This window comes from Ctenopharyngodon idella, chromosome 10 (assembly GCF_019924925.1).
Source record: "Ctenopharyngodon idella isolate HZGC_01 chromosome 10, HZGC01, whole genome shotgun sequence".
Classification (NCBI taxonomy): Eukaryota; Metazoa; Chordata; class Actinopteri; order Cypriniformes; family Xenocyprididae; genus Ctenopharyngodon; species Ctenopharyngodon idella.
Window position 1 is genome coordinate 34,898,623 of NC_067229.1, and position 22,293 is coordinate 34,920,915.

At 36.9% G+C, this 22,293-nt stretch overlaps 1 protein-coding gene and 1 long non-coding RNA gene across 2 annotated transcripts in view; one reads left to right on the forward strand and one right to left on the reverse strand.

Annotated features, from left to right (window-relative positions):
• Positions 1 to 441: 441 nt before the first annotated feature.
• On the reverse strand, positions 442 to 1,261 carry LOC127520161 (uncharacterized). The gene is made up of 2 exons (XR_007932061.1): positions 1,214 to 1,261; positions 442 to 1,155 (listed from the first exon to the last, which is right to left on the reverse strand). It is a non-coding gene; the product is annotated as an uncharacterized LOC127520161 (long non-coding RNA).
• Positions 1,262 to 11,637: 10,376 nt separating this feature from the next.
• gbe1a (glucan (1,4-alpha-), branching enzyme 1a) overlaps positions 11,638 to 22,293 on the forward strand; it is a 159,416-nt gene continuing 148,760 nt past the window's right edge. The window contains exon 1 of the mRNA XM_051908043.1: positions 11,638 to 12,485. Within this exon, the coding sequence (XP_051764003.1) occupies positions 12,388 to 12,485 (98 nt within the window). The 5' untranslated portion in view covers positions 11,638 to 12,387. The remainder of the gene's footprint in view (positions 12,486 to 22,293) is intronic.

Here is a 22,293-nt window from a genome sequence, read left to right on the forward strand (position 1 = left end):
AACCATGCTTCCGAACAAATGTCATACACTTCTGCGCAGTGGCGTAGCGCAAATCCGCGGGGCCCCCCGCGAGCCGAAAGTCCGAGGCCACCCGAAGGAAGGTTCAACCAAGAAGGGGAGCCAATGGATATCACACAAGAAGCAACGTGCAAACTTTGCGGAAAAGTTATGCCGGTAAAAGCTTAACCTCGGTCAGTATTCAAAGTGAAAGTAAAAGTGACGGAGCTGCCTGACGCTGCATTAACGGAGCATTTTCTCTCAGAGAGGAATTTCAACATAATATGCTGATAACGGTATATAACCGTCTTAATTTATTCCATTATTTCCTTCGTGGCCCGTACATATAGTGAAAAAAATGAGAAGAATAGTATTTCGTGTTAAACAGCTTTTTTTTTCTTTTTTTTTTTTTAAGTTAGTGAAGTAGCCTAAAGCTGCTCTTAATTTTCATTTATGACTGCAGTGTTAGTAAATATTATAGACTGTTAATATTCATTGTATAATAGACCTAAAAAATGTTTAAAACATTTTCAAAGAGGAGCTGATAGCCTAATCTTTTATTATCCTCACAGCACGTCAGTTATGCGGTGATGCGCTGTGAAATTATTGCGGGGCAAATTTATTATAATATTAATTTAATAATAAAAGTAGCTTACCTAATAGTAATAATCATAGACTAGAAGAATGTAACAGGCTTACATTAATTGGACATGCCAAATCCTCTTAATATTGACAATATTTGTCGGAGTAATGTAGCCCTCAATCACGCTGCAGTGTTTGTGAGAGCTGCCGCCTTCTCCACCCCAAGCAGAGTGAAATTCTCTGACTCCGATACAGGGAAAATAAAACAGAACTTATAACATTGGGGCTAATATGTTAGCAAGCAAGCTGCTGGTAGTTTTGGACTACAGTCCTTAAAGTTAACTACAAGTAAGCGAACCTTCAACCAGCTGTAGCATTATGCCAGTTCCCGACGGTTCTATACTATCCGTTGTTTCTTTCACTAAGTGAAGCAACACTTCATAGTTTACTAGTAATATATAGTAAATATATGGCCATAGGACTTTGAAATATCAGAATTTAAGCCTTAGGCTACCTTTATCTCCCAGGACTGTTGTTGAATCTTCCAAAAGTTTCAATTCACATGCGGCAGCAGCACTAATAACACAGGACTGCCCGCGGACGTGCCTGGCTTTAAATCGGCGCTACTAAACACGGATATCGGCCGATGCCGATATATTAAAAAAAGACAAATATCGGCCCGATATATTGGCCGACCGATATATCGGTCGACCTCTAATATATATATATAAGTGAAGACAACTAAAAATAATCACAAAGCTTTACTTCAACAACAACTACTGATACACCAGTGCTGTGCTACTATAGTTCTTCAGCATCAACTATTCTGGCAGTAAGAATGATCCAGAGAGCCTACTTAGGAAGTAAACTCTAAAGACATAAAAACAAGATCAATCCAGGTCCCAAAGACCTTCTTCTTAGAATGTGTCCGTTTCAACGGTAGTCTAAAAACATAATTTTCTCTGCGTGCCTGGAACACTTGAAAGAATCTGAGGTAATCTCATATTCATCTAAGAACTTTGCTTGTCTGTGACACGCAAGCAGCATATCAAAACCTTTGTAATTTCACTTCATAGCGGAACTGTATGATAACTGCCTGAAAATGAAGTTAAAACCATGTCATGTAAAATATACACCATACACTTTGATAAAGGTCAATGTGATCTATAGTTCAGCTCTGTGAAAGCTCAAGCATAATAAAAGACTCTTAATTGCTTTTCTTGAAGATTTTTCTCCGGATGTGTGGTGTTTCTGTCAGTACACCCTCACTTCCGCAAGACAGCATTATTATAGGTGGCGAGCTAATTATTTGTAAGCTAAAGGCCACTCCACCACCTCGTTTAAAACTGAAGTGGTTTTGTGAAAATTAAGTGAGAATACACTCTAGAGAGACTGAGTGACTAATGGCAAACAACACAGAATTTCACTTGTATAGAGCTCTTGAACAAGGTTCTTTTGTTCTAAATAAGCACATGACGACGTCAATTAAAATAAGTGGTCAGAAGTCTTTATAATGGAGTAGATTATGAGAGTTTGTGTGACTAATGACATCTTAAATTTACCGATCTGTTAACGCTCATACTTGTTTTTCTATAATATGTACTTGGATTAACATGCATGGTGGATGTGACTCCCAGATCAGTAATTAATGTTTATTCATGTTAGTAAGGATATAAACAGAACACACGGATAAACACACACACAAAATTATACATACTGAATTAATATATACTACTACTACATAAACATTAGTATATACAGTGTACTGTACATTAGCCAACCCCTTTCAATGTTTACATTAAAGAATCACTCAAAGCAATTACAATTTGTAAAACATGCAGACCTGCACCTGTGAAGCAATTTAGTAAGCTGACTTTCTAAGTAAGCTGAACTTCAGAAACTAAAAAATATATTTAGTATCTGCATAGTAAAATATGATTCCAATATATACAGTACACAGAACAGATAATATGAACTTAAAGGATTAGTTCACTTTAAAACGAAAATTACCTTAAGATTTACTCACCTTCAAGCCATTCTTTCTGATGAACACAATAGGAGATATATTAATAAATCCTGACGCATCAAAGCTTTATAATGGCAGTGAACAGGACTAGTATGAAGCTCAAGAAAGTGCATCCATCATAAACATACTCCACACAGCTCCGGGGGGTTAATAAAGGCCTTCTGAAGCGAATTGATGCGTTTGTGTAAGAAAAGTATTCATATTTAACAAGTTACAAAGTAAAAAGTTATAAAAACCACCTTCCATATTCAACTTACGAAAAAAGCGTAACTGATGTCTCTTTTGTTGAAACTAGATATTTTACTTTATAACTTGTTAAATATAGATATTTTTTGCATCGGTTTGCTTCAGAGGGCCTTTATTAACCCCCGGAGCCGTGTGGAGTATGTTTATGATGGATGGATGCACTTTCTTGAGCTTCATACTCGTTGGTCCCGTTCACTGCCATTATAAAGCTTTGATGCGTCAGGATATTTATTAATATAACTCCGATTGCGTTCATCTGAAAGAAGAAAGTCTTATACACCTAGGATGGCTTGAAGGTGAGTAAATCTTGTGGTAATTTTAATTTTAAAGTGATCTAATCCTTTAACTGTTTACATTAAAAGAAATGTCCTGTTTTAATGAGGCTATTAATGCTTTAATGTAAATGCATTAAAAAAAAAAAATCTCATTGCTTATCTGTCCTCACTATAATGTAGCTTCAATCTATGTAATCCCAACCATCTGAAACATCCATTAAACACCTCATGAATTAAGTTCACATGGAGGCTGTGAAAATTGCATCACAGTCAGGCGATAAATGCTTGTGCTTCTGAGGTCACATGTCAAAACCTGTGGTGATTCAAAAATTGCATTCAAAAAGACATTCAAAATCACAACAAAAATATAGCCTAAACTGGTGTAGAGAATTTTAGAGCTTCAGTGCTGGCAAGCCAAGGTCATGGATTTGATTACCACTGAATGTATACTGATAACAAGTAGCATATAGTGCATAGCAATTTACTTTAAGTAGCTTTGTATAACTCTGCCAAAAGCATAAATGTAAGTTGTTTGAAACAAAATTGCATAGATAAATAAACAACTCATCTTAAGCTGAAAGTTAATTCAAACTCTTCTGATGAAAGAGCCCTTTAGCCTTCTTTCCCCCTCAAGGTCTTTAAACCGATAAGTCTACTTTTTTTTTTTTTTTTTTACTTCTGATTTAAAACCTCTTTAATTCAAGGGTCACATAGAGAGCTAAAAACTCATGATTGTCAGGTAAACATCCTTTTCTAATGCCAAACATTCAACAATTTTAGAGTGCTAGAGAGTGTGAAAGAAATTTTTCAATATTTATATAACTGTCCATCAGTCTAGTGATTGAACACATACAGTAATTCAAGAGGGCACCATCATTCTGCATGCTCCGATTAGATTTTATGAAGGTGTATAAAATGAACAAGACCATACTTTTACAGTTTTGTTTTGACATATGTCAAGATTATTAACAACATTACACCGTATATTTAAAGTTGAACTGTGTACTATTAATATTGCTAGATGGACCCCTTTTTCAATGTATGTTTTGTAACCCTCCCCCCCTCCCCTCTCCCCTTTTTTTATTTTTTATTATCTGCCATGAAAAAAAAAAAAAAACAGCCAAGACCAACTGAAAAGTACTGCTTCTAAATAAGCTGCATGATTTGAGGCTTGAGTATCATCCATTCACATTGGTCAGTAATTTTTTTTTCTTTGGTATTTCTATTCATTTAATAAGGATATTTGTAATTGATTACATGCCTGCATCTATCTGATCTTCTTGCTTTGCATTTTTGTTAGAAGGAGTAGATGAAATGCAAAGGCCTTCAGACTTCTGCCCGGTGGCTTTTTAAAACATTTTCCAGTACGCATTGCTCATCTCATCCGTGTCACAGCTCCACTTCGCCTGATGACTCAATACTAATGCATGTCTACTCATAGCTGAAAGCTGCGAGGCTTTGTCTGTTCTCAGTACGCTTCTATATAAAAAAAAAGACAACAATAAAAGAATACTGAAAAATAGCTCTATGAACACAACAAGCTGCAAGCTGCAGAGGTTTCTTGTTGTACCCAATTAAAAGGGTTTTTGATTCCTTTTAAGTGTTTTGCACAAATTTCAAGCTTGAACAGAGGAAATTCTTTCAGATATTAATTAAACTACCTACTTTGAGATGTGAACACCTGCATATTTTGACCTTTCAACAAGGATTAGCATTAGCAGTTCCTGGGAAATGTTATTTGGCTTCTTTCAAATCAGAAATGAACCAACAAAAATAAATGCATATATTGGACATGCAATGCCATTCTGTACATGACTCATAACCAATTATCCAATAATTGCATGTGAATTCACTCTAATTTTCCTTTTTTTTCCCCCCTTGCATATTTATTCACACATAAATGCACTTTGTCTGCATTCTTTTGCTCTAATGTACATCTCCACTTGAGTCTGCTCAACCCAAGCCCATTAAACCAGCATGCAAAAAGATGCTAGGGACCCAGGAGTCATGCCAATAACGTAGGCCTATACTCTCATCACAGTCCAACATTCATGTCCTGTTTACAAGAACATGTTGCCTGAGTCTCAACCCACCAAGCACTCCTTCTACCGCTGTGCAGGAACACTGCTGCCTTGAGAAGCAGAAGTGTGCGTACGTGCGTGCGTGAGCATGTGTGGGCATGTGGAAAAAGAGAGGGAGTGACATGGTAAAGGTAGAGAAAACAAGAAAAAAAAAATTAATATGTAAATCAATTACTATCTTTCTAAAATACATTATATATATATATATATATATATATATATATATATATATAAGCAATATCACACATGATACTTTTGTAATGCGGTAAGCTGTATGGGAATTTTACAGCTTTTCAACCAATCAGAATCAAGGGCCAGAACTATCCGTTTTATGATGTTAAACTGTCAACTTGAGATTTGAATCCATGACGGAAGGGAGTAGTTCTGCACAAAAGAGATTTTTTAAAGACACTCTGTTCTTATTTATTTACACACTTGTGCCGTCGAACTGTTGTATAAATGCAATATCACACTCGTAGCCGTGCGATATGGCTGTATATCAGCACGCTGTGATTACCTACAGCCGAATAGTTCCGGCCCTTGATTCTGATTGGTTGAGCCACGTTCGAAGCCGTTGTAAAATTCCCATACAGCTGACCACATTACATAAGTATCGTTGCGGCACTGAATGTGTATGTTGCTAGAAACCTATAATGGCGTAATAAATGTAACTTCTGTTGCTGTTCATGGTCAGGGACTACAGAAGCCTTTTAATGATTTTACTTCATGAAAGTTGCATTGATACATATTTTTTGGCTTTAAAATTTGTATTGTGTGGTAACCGTTTTATAAAAGCAATAAGCCCCGTGAAGCCGTGGTTTACAGTGAATTTATAACAGCTAAGGTCAGTGTTCGAACTATACCGTTGACTTTGGGGGAGCCCACTTGTTTTTTGTTTTAGTTTTATAATGGGGGGGAGGGGGAGGGGGAGGGGGGGTTCGTGCGCTTGCGCATGCCTCAAAAGAGGACTTACAATGAGTTACAAAGATACATAACAGCTACGACTGTGTACACTACTTGCTTTATGCAAGCACTATATAGAATAAATCACTATACAGGATTTACCCTATTATACATTATCGACACAAATTGATAGGTGAAACAACAAACAGCCACCCACAAATAGTCTATAAACAAAGCATCAGGCTGTCACTGTCACGGTCTATGAGTTCACGTGAACAACGGTTTAAGTTACTCGTCATGCCACAGAAGAATACCAAAGATCCTCTGTTCAATTAGGTCTAATACATCGAGAGTTACGCAGACCTATAACAACCCTGCCACAACACATAATTGCGAATAACATGCCTTACCTTTTTTTGAAAATAGGCTCATTTTCCAACTACCCTAGAGTTAAACAGTTGAGTTTTACTGTTTTCAAATCCATTCAGCCGATCTCCGGGTCTGGCGATACCACTTTTAGCATAGCTTAGCATAGTTCATTGAATCTGATTAGACCGTTAGCATCTCGCTCAAAAATGACCAAAGAGTTTTGATATTTTTCTGTAGTTACATCGTGTAATAAGACGGACAGAAAATGAAAAGTTGAGATTTTCTAGGCCAATATGGCTAGGAACTATACTCTTAGTCCAGCGTAATAATCAAGGAACTTTGCTGCCGTACCATGGGTGCAGCAGGCGCAATGATATTACGCAAAGTTCCTTGATTACGCCGGAATGAGAGTATAGTTCCTAGCCATATCGGCCTAGAAAATCGTAACTTTTCATTTTCCATCGGCCTTGGTACACAATGTAACTACAGAAGAGTCAAGTTTTAAATAGGAAGAATATCGAAACTCTTTGGTCATTTTTGTGCGAGATGCTAATGGTCTAATCAGATTCAATGAACTAAGCTAAGCTATGCTAAAAGTGGTTCCGCCAGATCCGGAGATCGGCAGAATGGATTCGAAAAAGGTAAAACTCAACTGTTTAACTCTAGGGGAGTTGGAAAATGAGCCTATTTTCAAAAAAAGTGGAGTGTTCCTTTAACACAGGCCTGGGGTCAGTTTCCTTTGCTGTTCGAGTTAACATGCACTAAACATGAGTGGAATTTGCACCGCAGTGCCCCTACACCTTGATGCTCATGACAAAAATAGCACGTATATTTACCTTTATTGAAGTGAATTAGGTTTAAATCGCCGTCATGCATGAATGAATGATATATTTGCAATTTTACACATAATAATCCACGATGATCACATTACACAAAACTGAAATTTCACGTCAAAATAATACATTGTCAATATATTTTGAGACCCCCCCAAAATTTCATCACGTTTTCAGGGGAGACCATGCCTTATGAAGGGGAGCCAAGCTCCCCATAGCTCCCCCCGTAGTTCGCACTCTGGCTAAGGTGGTTTTACAATGCCCCTTAGCTGTTATAAATTCACTGTAAACCACAGCTTCTTGGGGCTTATTGTTGAGCCCAAGCCTGCAGCTCCATAACTAATTCTAAAACGTCACTTTAGAACTAGTAATGAAGGAACATTGAGTCGCTTCATTGAAGCTTACTGTGTTATGTAAAGTAGAGATTTAATCACAAGCTCATGGCTTGAGAACACACACACTCAAAAATGGCGATCGATCGTGCTGTCTATCTTCTGAAAAGCATCAGATCTGTGACTCAGAGTGCTCGTGACTGTGACTGAAGTACGTTGGGTGGGAGGTGTCATGAACAAGGTCTAAATCAATCAATATGCCCTGATTATCCACATCCTGTCTGTTTCATTCCAAGTCTCATGTTGGACAAGAAACCTGACAAACATGTCCAGATTACTCACAGAAACAGTCAAGGATGCACGAGGCAACCATCATTGATCGCAATGCAAAGAAACAGTATGGAAGTACCGACTTTCTATTGCATTTACTACAAGACTGTTGGTTATTGTAACACTACTGTCAGTCACCGTGATTTTGCCAAGGCATGTTGCTGGATCAACATATTTTGTTGGTCCTGGAACAACATTCCTATTTGAACATTTAGTGCTAACCCTACCCATAACTTACCACAAAAATCAGAGGGAAATGATATGTGAATAAGAATGGTGCAGAAGCCCCTAACCCTCACAGCCTGAACTTTACATAAACTGTAAATTTGTCCCTCAAATCTGATTGCTTGATTGGAATGTTGTTCCAGGATAAACAAAGATGATGATGATTCCTTCCAGGAACATGCTGTACTTGGTGAAATCACGTTCAACTTCAAACAAATATATGCAAGTTACTTTACATGAAAGCGCAAAGAAAGCATGCAACAGAAACAGCCCCCAAAAAGTATCATTTGAAAATTCCCCCCTGAAAGTGATTGTATAAACAGAAGAAATATTAAGTCACAGAAAAAGAGAAATGTTGTTTAACACAAAAAGGTGTTGAATCTGAGATACTGATGATTTGGATGAATTATGTCACATGGCTGATTCAAAGCCACACAAAATCCTGCTTAATCTTTATCTCTCTCTCTCTCGATTCCTTTCTGCCTTTTTATCCATCTATAAATCTATTCCATTTAATATTTACAACCGCAAATACGCATAACTCTAGCAGGCTGTGACCGAGAGAAAACAGTGAAGACAAAATACATACACACCTCCACAGATAAACAATAATCTCCTGTCATTTATTACAGTTAGAGCTATCAAAGCATGTTATCCCATATGCCTTCTGCTTCCATATGTTTAAAACACATGGATGTGAAACAGCAAATTCATATTTAAAAATCATACTGAAATTCACATTATTTAAATGTTAAGTATATAAATTGGCAATATCTATCTATCTATCTATCTATAGGTCTATAGTTTGATGCTCTGCTGTGGTAGCATTGTATCATGGCAAAGACAGCTTCAGGCTAGAAATAAATACAAACAAGTTTGATCATATTTTCTGATTACTGTAAAAAATATAAAGGTAAACAAACAAATAATGCAGTAAAGGTGGTGAAATGTTAGGTTGAGAATGAAAATGAATGGAATACTCCCCCTGGTGGATAAACCAACAAGTGATTATTATGTGTGTTTGTGGATCGGGAGGGATTTGACCGCCTTCAGCCTGAGCTTCTACAGATATTGAATTCATCACAAAGGAGTGAACAACAGCGCTGATGCAATAGTGGCACATTCTATAGAAGAGCTGAAATCTATATTTATAAAATGATATCCAGATCACATACATACAATACTGGATATCCATTCAATCTGAAGGCTAAATTAACTTTTATTTAAAAAAAAAAAAAAAAAAACTAAAAATAAAAAAGTTGTTGCTTGACTGAAATCTACACACTATAATAGGCTGTAATTTTAAAATTAATTAAATATATTTGGTTGTATGCCAAAATAACATCATCTTATATGTTTGTTAAAAAAATAAATATTATATTATAAATGTATTCTGCACTCCATTATGCAAATTAGAATGAGATATTGATAATAGTTTGGTGTTAACTGGCTCAGTGGTCTATTTTCTGTGGCACGGGACCAGAAATTAATTTAGAAAACATGCATATCTGTTACCGACAGCAAAACAAACACTATATGCTCAGTGTTTATTGAAAAGCGCCATTCCCTTGCGGTGCATTTCAATGAGCAAACACAAGTCTACGATAACATTGCTATGTAAATCTACATGTCACTTTCAAGGTGGACACATTGGTTTAAAGACCTTGTCAGAACCTGATGTGAGGAATAAGTAACCCTCGACCACTTATCCACAGTTATATATGTAAATCCAACCATGCGTATGCAAATCCTGACATGTAAATGCACCATTGAACTACTTAATGTAGTGATTACAAAAATAGGGTCCATTACAGCAACAGAATGACATGAGATCTAAGAACTACTCCATTATTAGTCCCCACATCAAACAAAGTCATTTTAAGAGTTCTTTTAGTTTTAACTAAACTATCACATAGGATCTGTGATAGGCTCTCGTCCTCCATGTCTAAGGGTTTCAGTCTGTCTGAGTGAGAGTGTCTGGGTGAGGTCTTGTTTGACTAGTCTCTAGGGAAGATGCTGGAAGGAAATGTCTTCAACGCGATGTGGCAACATGGCCCCGGGGGTCATGTGACAGCTCTAAAATGGCCTTTTGATTCCGATTCACAGCCCATAATAACCCCGCTACCAGATCTAAGGCTCTTTTATGTAGCCTCGGCAACCCTACCCTGGGAATTTGCACTACCGTCTTGTCCTCTCGCTGCATTTCACAAGGGAAAACTATACCGCCGAGAGAAAAAGCAAGAAATGGCAGAGAGAGATGCTTTGTGTGCATATTCTTCATAACATCATAACTCACTCTTCTTTCCCAGTCTCAGAAAAACAGCCAGGAAATACCTCGGCTCCTCCAGGCGAAGTTATTGCACACAATAAAGTTAAGAATGTAGATCCAAGGAGCCTGGGATAGACAAATCACAGCACCTACTTTTTTTGCTCATTTAAGGGCCAAAGAGAGCGAAGGAGCCACCTCAGATACAAAACGGTATGAGAAAACAACTGCAACTAGAAAAAACACCCTATGGACATTGGTGTAATACTTGTCTGGGCATAGCACATCCAATTTATTTATGATTCTCTTTTCAACAGCAACCCTATACAAATTTAAAATAAGACATATGTACTAATTTATGGTATTCATGCAGTATGAATAGAGCTTACCTGGCTGAGGACTAAAAGACTGCTTCATTCATTGATCATACATTATGAAGATTACTCAGATAATCCTTCTGTCAAAAGACGTGTGCCTTTCCATTTAACTGAAAGAATTTTATTTTTGATGCATAATGGAGCCAAACCCCATTCTGTGCTGCTGAGAGTATATGGAGAAAATGTCTACAATACTCATTATGTTCCTGAAGCGGTTTTCATCCATACGCTGCCATCATTCCCAATGTGGGCTGAATAAACAGTGGGATGACCCATGACCCCAGGCTTTATGATCTTATAAGCTCAAATCCAGTTTGTAGTCGAGCTGGCCGTACACCTGTGTGCATTTATTTCAAGCATTCAGACTTAAGTTTTATCTCACCTAAGAATGTCTAGTGTGTGACAAAGACAGAAAGTCAACAGCCATATAATATTTTCTTTTTATCTGTATCTTGTTTAAGCATGTTAAGGTGTATGATTGTAAAATTTTGTAAATGGTATTATAATATATACGTAACCATTAACTTTATTTTTTAGAGATCAAGATTTACTACAATGTATACAAAATTTAGTGATATGAAAGTGTATATTTGAGGTTCTTTAGTTCATTTGTGATCTCATTCTCCCAATTAATTAAAACTGCATACACAATAATTATAAAGTAATTTTAAATGCCACACTGACTGCACAGTATTCTTTCAATTGCAGAAAATCACTGAATTTAACAGAGCTTATCAGACATTATATACACAAATACATACATTCACTAAAAACAAGTAGTGTAACCATGAAGAAAAAAGTACTAAAATGGAAAATAAATAAATAATAAAAATAACAGCACAACCTGATCATTATTTTCAGTCATGAAGTTGTTTTTAAGGCAAAACATGCCTTATTGCCTTAATTAAATGAAAAGGTCTCCAAATCTTGTAACATGACAACAAAATGGCTTATACCACATCTTTAAAAAATAAATAAATAAATATATGATTTTAATTCATTTACACGACTTTTTTATATAAATGAATAATGATGAAACCATGGAAAACTACTTTAGCTAACTTTTTATTATTATTATTATTTATTTATTTATTTTTTACATTTTAGCCTTTTAATCATGTTTTTCCCTTCCAATCTTACGATCTCTGGACAGTTACACCACTACACATTTGACATACAGAAAAGCCAAACCAAAACTGTAAACTGTCAACTTTCAATTCTTAAAAAAAAAAAAAAAAAAAAAAAAACGTGATAGTATAATATTTTAACAACATAACAGAAATCTTTTTTGCAATCAAATCAGGAAAAAAAATATTTATGACAGCACAAACACTGAAAGAAAAGGTCACGTTTGCAGCCAGTGAAGAAATGTGTTTTATATGAAAGAGGGCCTGTTCTGCTCTGAGCGCTGACTGGATTGGGCAACAGGCCAAGGTGGATTGGTCGTGAGTTTGCGAAGCCTACAGAGACGCTCCCCACCTCCCTTAAGTCTTGAGCAAGAGATGCCAGTATACCGCTTCTATTAAAACGCTGAGAGCCACAGCAATGTCGGATTTAATAACTGATGAGACTTTACCAAACCTCAACGCGTTTCTACAGGCAGATCCGTATATACGACACTATGAGGGAGAGCTGCGCAAAAGGTAAGCATAACTTTACAAAAAAAAAAAAAAAAAAAAACCTACCTAGTTACTTAGTTTTATTGCTCGTTTTATGCATTTATTTACTCCATTTGATGGAGTTTTCCATCAAAATGATGCATTTAGATAACTATAATTCATACCCGTGCGTGTTGCTCTTCTCCTCACTCAGGTGGAGTTCGTGGAACTCTGCTAGTCCAATCAGAAAGCTGTGTCTCTTTCACGTGCTGCACGTTCACACACGCATTACCCACACTATTAATGGTGCATTCAAGTTGTCCTGGGAAGTTCATATTTATGTTTTGGAAAGTTGTGTTTAAGATGTCAGTGGGTTCAAGGCTGCTTAACTCCACTTATAGGGTACGTTTAGACTATCAGTCCAAATCCGAATTTTGTGCGTTGAAATCCGATCAGATTATAAGTAAGTGTGAATGGCCAAAAATCACATGAAATGCAATTTTTACAAATTCATTTCGAGCTACATTCATATGCGGTTTGAAATCCTATTCAAATCACATTTCTGGAAATCCGTTTCAGTCTAACTACTCTGATCGGATTTTGCATGGTTTATGTGACTTTATCACGCCACGTGAAATGCAAACGTCAGACGTTGTAATAGGAAACATGCTGAAAGTCGCTTCAGAAACGAGGTTGTGCTGTTGCTGGACGAGTAGAAAATGACAATATAGACATGTTTTGAAACCGGCAGAGATGACAGCATGAAATAAATCCGCTCATAACAGAAGACACAGTAGTCCAGCACGCGACGGCTACACAATGTCATGTTGTAAATAAAACAACATCTGTATTGCAAACCCCTCCGTGCTGCAGTTGTTGTTGTTTTTGCCGTATGACTACCAACGTGATATCATTGCCATAGAAACCAATGCAGATATTCCGGAAAAGGAAAGAGCGGCATGAACGCACAAATCGTTGCGATACACAATGTGGACAGGAAGTCAATAATTATAGATCAGATTCCAATTGGATACACAAATAATCGGATTTGGACTGACAGTGTAGCGTTAGACGGTGGGTGCGTTCCACTTCACTTTTAGACATACACTTGCAAACTTCCCTAAGCACTTCCCTTCGGGGAATCCCTGCCACCATTTTGAAGTGAGTTCCACTTTGTCAAATGGGTAAGGGAAGTTTATATGGATAGGCCCTCGTCCCCTCGATTTTGACCAAGGGAGTGAGTCTACTCCGATGTACAAGCAGCTCTATACCCTACAATTCAACTCGATTGTGATGTCTCAGCAGATCACGCTTAACTGAATTAATCGCATAATAGTGTATAATATATTAATTATGCTGATATTTAATCTAACCAATAGGACTTTATATATTTTCTCCAACAACTAATATGCATATATAATGGTGCCTAAAACAAATTAATAAGTAAAAATGGGGTCCAAATAATAAATCAGCTCCATAGTGAATTCCAAGTGATCAAGGGCTTAGCCATACACTTGTGAACTTCCCTAAGCACTTCCCCTCGGGGGAATCCCCACCGCCATTTTGAAGTGCGTTCAACTTTGTCAAGTGGTCGAGGGAAGTTTATTTGGACAGACCCTCGACCCCACGATATTGAGCGAGTCTACCTAACATGTACACTTCAGGCAGATCCATAGACCACAATGCACCATGATTGTGACGTGCTCTATATCAGCTCCAAAGCAGATTCCAAGTGATCAAGGGCTTAGGGCATTCCATGTAAACACATTTCTAGGGTTCTGCCAGTAGTGGGCACTCGTGCAACATAAGCAGTGACGTACATCTGAGTGAACAAGAAGGAGGGAAGTTGGCGAGGGAAGGGCATAAAAAATTGGACTTAGGCCCTGTCCCAAATGGCACCCTAAACCCTTACGGTCTTCCTCTGAGTCCGCAATTTTACGACGTAATGCTGCTTTGACTGCTGGGTAAAGTCTTCTGCGTAGCTCACAGTCTTGCGGGCTCAGCAGAAGTGCGCATTGAGGGCGCATAGCAGCCGCAAAGGGGGGCGCTCACGAGCACCCTTCTTTAAGCTTAAATGACGAATGGGACACCCTACGGTCTTGTGGACTTAACGGACATGCGCACGCAGCGGCCATTGTAAGTCCACAAGACCGAGAGTGCACATGAAGTGTGCCATTTGGGACAGGGCCAAGTCACTTTCGTTGGAGCAAGATGGCAGTGTACATTCTCTTAAAGGGATAGTTCACCCAAAAATGAAAATTTGATGTTTATCTGCTTACCCCCAGGGCATCCAAGATGTAGGTGACTTTGATTCTTCAGTAGAACACAAATGAAGGTTTTTAACTCCAACCGTTGCGGTCTGTCAGTCGTATAATGCATGTCAATGGGAACTCCATCTATAAGAGTCAAAAAAAACATGCACAGACAAATCCAAATTAAACCCTGCGGCCCGTGATGACACATTGATGTCCTAAGACATGAAACGATCGGTTTGTGCGAGAAACCGAACAGTATTTCTATCATTTTTTACCTCTAATGTCCAACTGCCTTGAGCATCCAGTTGGTGAGGACTAAAAACGCGCTCTGATGACGGAAGGATCTCTTGCGTGTATATGTCAATGAGTGCGAGCGATCACTTCCAGGATCAGAGTGCATTCAGAACTGAAGAAACAAAGTCACCTACATCTTGGATGCCCTGGGGGTAAGCAGATAAACATCAAATTTTCATTTTTGGGTGAACTATCCCTTTAATTAACTACATAAAAATACAAGTATTTTTTTAACTACTTCTAGGTGTGTTTTGCTTTTTAATAATTTTAATTAATTTATGAAGCCACTGTAAACTTTATCGTTACAGATTATATTGTTATATTACAATGCTATTATATTTTGTGCAGTGAATTAGATTATTTTGTTGTAAAAGACAATGTCACTGCTAAATAGCCTACCTATAAATATTGTTGTATTCCGCCATGTTTCTCACTGACAGGCCCCCAACTCGTAAGATCGGGGCTTAAAGAAAATCCAGAGCTTCCCACTATTATTTACGACTTTGTGGTGGCGTTCATGTTTGTTCAACTCGTAAATACGTACTTTAGCCTTTGCTTTTACACAACAACAAAAAGTTTTATTGTAGCTTCATGCATTCATTTTTTTTATCTTGAATGTGGGTAAGTTTATTTTGAAAAGCAACATTGTGAACAAAAAGCTGAGAAAATCATGTGTTTTTTTCAAAGACAATGTGCATAAGCAATGCTTTATCAGTTGTTTCTGCCCTTTTTTTGTCTGTATTTTGATCCAGAGATTCAATACTCTTTCAGATGATGCGTAATAGTGCCCCCTACCATATAACTGTGAAAACATGGAAAACCGGAAAATTCTATCAATGGCGGGGAACCGTTGTCTCATAAAGGATGGAGAAAGAGTTAATGTCACAATTAAATAAAAAAATGGACAGTTCTTATTTTATATTGAAAATTGCAGTATTTATTATGAAAGAATTTACTTGCACATGATTATTTTTTTTAATAAATTCATATGTTCTCATAATCTTTAACCAAAATAACTTCCCCAAAAATAACTGGCAGTAACATCTCATCTGTTTTCTCATTACGTTTTTATTGGGGCGAGGGCGGGACAACCTGTCACTCGAAATCGCAGCAATAGCAAACCACAATGATGCAATCAATTCCCGATGGACAAAATCAAGTCCCTGCCTACATTTTTCATGTTTGAAAAGCTGTTGCACTTGGATATACAGTACATCAAAATAGGGAAGAAAAGACAAATGATTACTTCTGTTTCTATGCTGTATTTATCTATATACGCTGACTAGTAGTCATTCTAGATGTCAGTATTCAAAATATTACAATCAGTGAAGTTAATTCATCCAAAATGTAAATTTTGTCATAATTTACTCACTTCCATGTCATTCCAAACCCATATTGTCATTTTTGCTGAAATATTGCTTAATTTTATTTTAATGTGAACCATTCCATTTTAATGCTTATAAAAGCCTAAATGTTGTAAAATTGTCTGTCTTTGGGTCTCGTTGACCAGACTATACCCCTCACCTTAGAATCCCCTTGACACCATCTCAGTGTCTCCGCTTGCTTCCGTAATAATTTGGGATTGATGTACTAGCATTTGCCATATACAGTGAGTGTGAATCGCTTTACTGTGACAGTCATGGATTCCAGACTTTTTTTGATTATTAATGTTCATATAGAACTCATGGTGAAAATATTGGACTGTCAGCTAGTCCAGTAGACAGAGAAAGCAGCTAATTGGCCAGAGCTTGTGAAAACAGGGTGAGATGGCACACAGAGAGACAGCATCTGAGCTTGGCAGGTTTCTCCCATACCACCAGCCAGTCGTCATACCTTGTTAAAATTCACTTTAATGTCTAGAGCCTCTCAGACAGACATACGCACACACACTCGTGCACGCACCTGAGACTTCCATGGGATGGTTTTTGTGAGGCTGGGAGACAGAAAGTGAAAATTAAGTCAGGCATTGTCAGCAGAATATTGTCACAGGGGGTTTCAGTTCATGACGAGGGTTTGACAGTAAACTTTCCTAGAAAAAATGCTTGTGTGAAGTATATGCAAATGCACTTTGCTGTTCAAAATATCCATAACCCCATTTAAAATTTCACATTTTTCTTGCAGCTTTATGCCTATAGGAAAGGTTTTGTGGACAAAACATAATATATTTAAATCAGGGTTATTGACTGATTGTCAGTTGATGTGTGCATTTATTTCAATGGTGATTATTATATGTGCATGTTTTTCAGTTGTTTATATCCACTTGCCATCAGATTAGCTATTAAAACACTGTACATTTAAAGTCAATAAGGACAACTAAAGTCAATGTGAGAAGAAATGTCAAATAAAGTTTTGCTATTTACAAAAATAGTTTGCAAAAAATAGCAAAATAGTTTATTTTAATACATACAGTATACATTTACATACTTATATATAATATAAAAATAATGACTTCTTGGTAGTTAGGAAGTACATTTTTACTTTGAGTGCAAGAAGCCCTGGTTTTGAATCCCAAGTTTTTTTTTGTTTTGTTTTGTTTTTTTTTTCAGATTTGCAGCCATATGTCAGTGAATGTATAGTTGCAGGGATGTTTTTGTATGCATTTTATTTTATGATAAATAAACTGAGTACTGGAATGGAGAGTGAACTGTGGATGAGAGCTGTGCGGGAGAAAACATTGCTGCTCTATAACAGGATTTGCCATGGATGACAACCACAGCAAACACACAGCAACACATTAAAAACTTCAAATTCCAGTGTGACATCGCCTCTCATTATATCTCATACACCTGCACTTGTTTGAATGAAAAGGCTCTGAGCCTGTTATGCAGCGCTAACTGTTATGGATCCTGACTATGCTTTCTGTATGTGCGACAGAATTATCAAGGAAAATTATAATTAATTATTATTATTATTATTATTAAATAATACATACCATATATTCTATTAAATTATAGGCACTAACCAATTAAATAAAAACATAAAACCCAATGTAAGCCTCAACATTTTTCCTGACTTAGTGTTAGTAACGCATTACAAGTAACACAAGTTATGTAATCAGATTACTTTCCCCAAGTAACTAGTACAGTAACAAATTACTTTTAAATTTACAACAAAATATCTGAGTTACTTTTTCAAAAAAATAACGCAAGTTACTTTGTTTTCCCATTTAAAGATTAACACGTCTCTTGAACCCATGCTGAGAGAAATCGGAAGTAAGTACAGAGGCTTTGTGTGAGCTGTGTAAACATGATGGTTATTGTAGTTCTAGACTGAATGTGAGCATGCATTTACTCATCTCACTTGCACAAAAACAGATTCAGTATCCCTCAAAATGAATAAAACATTAAAATGCAAACTCAGAATATCACTCAAACCTGTAATAATTAAATGTTAAATTACATAAATATACTTTATGTATTTAATCTCACTTTATTAACCAATGTCTTTGCTTCTGACCTTTAATGATCCAGTTCGACCATTCAAATAAGCAAAAATTACTTTGGATAAACATCACATTTGTGTTTAATTTTTTATTTGTTTTTATTGCTGAAGTAAGTGTTGAACTTTCTTCTCCTGCGTTCCATTCTTCTGCAATCCAGAATGGCAGCACAGCTGAAAGTTCTGTTTGAGCTGCGCCCTCTACTGTACAGGCATGAATTTGCATTTCCTTCAGCCTGAAGGCCCTTTCACACTGAACGCGAAAATTCGGCATGAATGTCCGGCGCGATGACGCTCTTAAATCAAAACAATTATTCTATATGGAGCCTTTCACACTTGTCGCGAACATTCACAGCGCGAAAAAGCAAGGTTTTTTTTTTTTTGACCTGTGTGTCGATTTTTTTCCCCCATCGCTCCACGATGAAACGGGCTGTCCAATTAGATTTGAGCTTTAGATCACATGCCTGGAGCTGCTGCTGTTGCACAGTAGGCCAAGAGTGGGGGCGCTGTTTCGAAAACAAATGATAAGCAGATTTAGCGTTCAATCCATTACAAAGCATACAAAGAATGCATGTCTGCCCATTATCGAATCAAACCCTACTTCAGATCATATCAGAAGTTATTACAATAACTCAACAGTGGTTTAAAGTGCATTTTGAGCAAAGACATTAATAATCATCTAAATTTTGAAATATAGCTTGATGCTAATTGTACCTCTAATTATATTTTATGATGTATTCTTGTAAGCATTATAGATAGCTTGTGTTTCTAATGTAGTAACTTTATTCATCTTAATTTAACACTGTATATTATGCAGCGGACGATGTTAAAGTCATATACGAGACACGTACATGAGGACAAATGCATTGTTGATCGACACCACCTAGCATGCAGGCGTGAATTAACAAAAGATGATCAGTCGTTTCTCGTTTGGTGTTCCACGATTTGCCTCGCTTTTTCATGTCGTGTTCAATGTGAAAGGGCCTTGAGGCTTATTCATTTCACTTTTGGTGTGAAAGGGCCTTTATATTTGCCAAAAATACTTTTGTTTGTTTTTTGTTATTAAAAAACAAACAAATAAGCCCAGCCCAGGTGAGAAAAAGTAACGCAAAAGTAACGTAACACATTGCTTTCCATAGAAAGTAACACAATTAGTTACTTTTTAGGGAGTAATGCAATATTGTAATGCATTACTTTTAAAAGTAACTTTCCCCAACACTTACTATCTAATAGACTGAGAGTACTTATAGACTTTACCCTCCCTCGTAGCTACTTCCCTTCTAAGATGGAAGCTTTTAAGGTTAAGAGAGTTTTTTCTGGTTTTTGTTACTTCTGAGGACCAGGTGCGGCAGATGACACTTCTACCCCAGTGAGAGTCATTACATCCTGATATCTCTCTATTTCAGCCCTGCATGCAATGTCGTATTTATTGCTTTAGAAATGAATCAGTTTGATTGATTGCCTTCATCACCGATAATGGCCTCTTTTCTCTTGGGGGCCAGAGATGATGCTGTTGGCACTTTTAAAGAGCCTGTCAGTCATTATGTTCACTGTACATAAAGTAGAGAGAGTTAAAAGATGATGTGGTGGCCTCTGATATGTGGCGTCCTTATGTGTACATCACAGTTTACATTTTGTTTGTGAGTTAGCTGGGTCTAAATCCACCCCTGACCTTTGTGCAAAATTGGTCCAGAATTTCATTTGTTAGGGGCCAACCTGGTAATTGTTGGTTTTTTCCTCTTCCTCTCATAAGTAAACATGTCATACCACCTTTGCCTTCTGCCAACAGAGAACCACTAATTTTTTGCTGCCTCATTTATTCTTGCCTTCTTAATATTCCCTTCCTCTGACCATGTTTTTGATAAGGTTCATTTCTATTCAGAATGGTGCACCCAGGGGACTGGATAAGTGCAAAGCGTAAATGGGGTGGGAAACAAAAAGCAAAAGTAATGTTATTTAGAGTATAAGATTTGAATAAGATGGCATACACCAATTAAGCCCATTCTGCTGCTGGTGGCACTCGTGAGGAATGCATAAATGGGGTTCTTCCTGAACTCCTGTACGCTTGTAAAACTTTTTTCATTAAACTTCAAAACGTGCAGTCAGGCGTTCACGCGGGGACTCAGAATTGGTTATGAGGTGGTCTCTGTCTGTGATATTTATGAGCAGCGTTTGGTTAGTAGGCACAGGTAGCAGCACTGTCAAGCACTGTCAAGCCACACACACGTTTTTCCCTCTGGTGAAACACATTTGTGAAATGCAGGTGGTGGTTGTTTATCTGTGAGCTTTTTCTTTGTCATTTTACAGCTATATTTCAAATGTTCTGAAAGATTGATTAAAACAAGATGGTGGGTTTGTTTGTTAATCATGTTACATTTTTACAGGGGGGGCCGTAGGGGTGATTCTAGGGCTCACAGGTCTAGGGGAGCCCACATGGATTACAGTAGGGTATAAATAATTATGTGTATTTTACATAAATAATGTTTCCCACAAACCTTGCTTTGTGTGATATTAGTTTTAATGATGGTACTGAGATTTATTCAGTTCTGTAATATATAATAAGAATGGGATTTGAAAATGACATAAAATAGTGTCGCACACACAAAAGTGACAATTTATCAAGAAAAAAAAAAAGAAAATTGTGAGATAAAATTTTTTAAAAAAGTCAAATTGATGAACTTTAACATTACATTGAGACAAAGTCACATTGTGAGATTTAAATATTGCAATTACGATTAACAAAGTTGAACTTGTGAGATATAAAGTCACGTTGCATCATGATTTAAATATTAAAACAAAGTCACACTGCGAGATGAGGTGAAGTCACATTGTGAGATTTAAAGGCCCGTTCACACCGAAAATGATAACTATAAAGATAACAATAAAGATATAGTTCTAAAAATCGTTCTAAATATAAAAGAATAGCACTGTCCACACCACAGCTATAACAATAACGATATAGAGAAACAATATCGATGGGATCACTTTCAGAATAATTTTTTTCCAGCTGTTGAATGATAAAACACTGACAGCCAATCAGAATCCGTTCTAATTTAAGGCTTGCGCATTTAAAATGGCAGACGACATTGTAGAAAAGTTAATTGCCGAGGTCCAGAAAAAGCCAAGTCAACCCCCCTTTTCAAGGCTACTTTAAAAAAAATAGATAACATTATATGAAAAACATTTGGTCATACCCTCGGAATAAATGGTGAGTATTAACGATATATGCCAGGCTAGCAAACAGTGTAAAATAAAATTACCTCAGGTATCCAGCGCTAGTTTCGACAACATTGTTTTTGCTTCCTTTGAAGTTGCAGTGAAAAAGACGAGGTGTTGTTTTTATTCCACTATATTGACTTCATCAGCTAAATTCACTATTAGATTAGATTGATTACGCTTAGCTATTCACTCGAAACATAGCATGCTGAGGACATCTGCTGGTTAAAGCCTTGTAAATGCAACAAGAGCAGCAAAAACATGTTGTACACACTTTGAAACCACAGTGTGTGAGCTTAGAATAAACAGACCGTTATCGTTCGTTGGTGTGGACGCAAATATAGTTATCTTTATAGTTATCGTTCTTGGTGTGAATGGGCCTTAAAGGGTTAGTTCACCTAACAATGAAAATTCTGTTATTAATTACTCACCCTCGTGCCGTTTTACACCTGTAAGACCTTCGTTGATCTTCGGAACACAAATTAAGATATTTTTGTTTAAATCCGATGGCTCAGTGAAGCCTACATAGGGAGCAATGACATTTCCTCTCTCAAGATCCATAAAGGTACTAAAAACATATTTAAATCAGTTCATGTGAGTACAGTGGTTCAATATTAATATTATAAAGCGACGAGAATATTTTTGGTGCG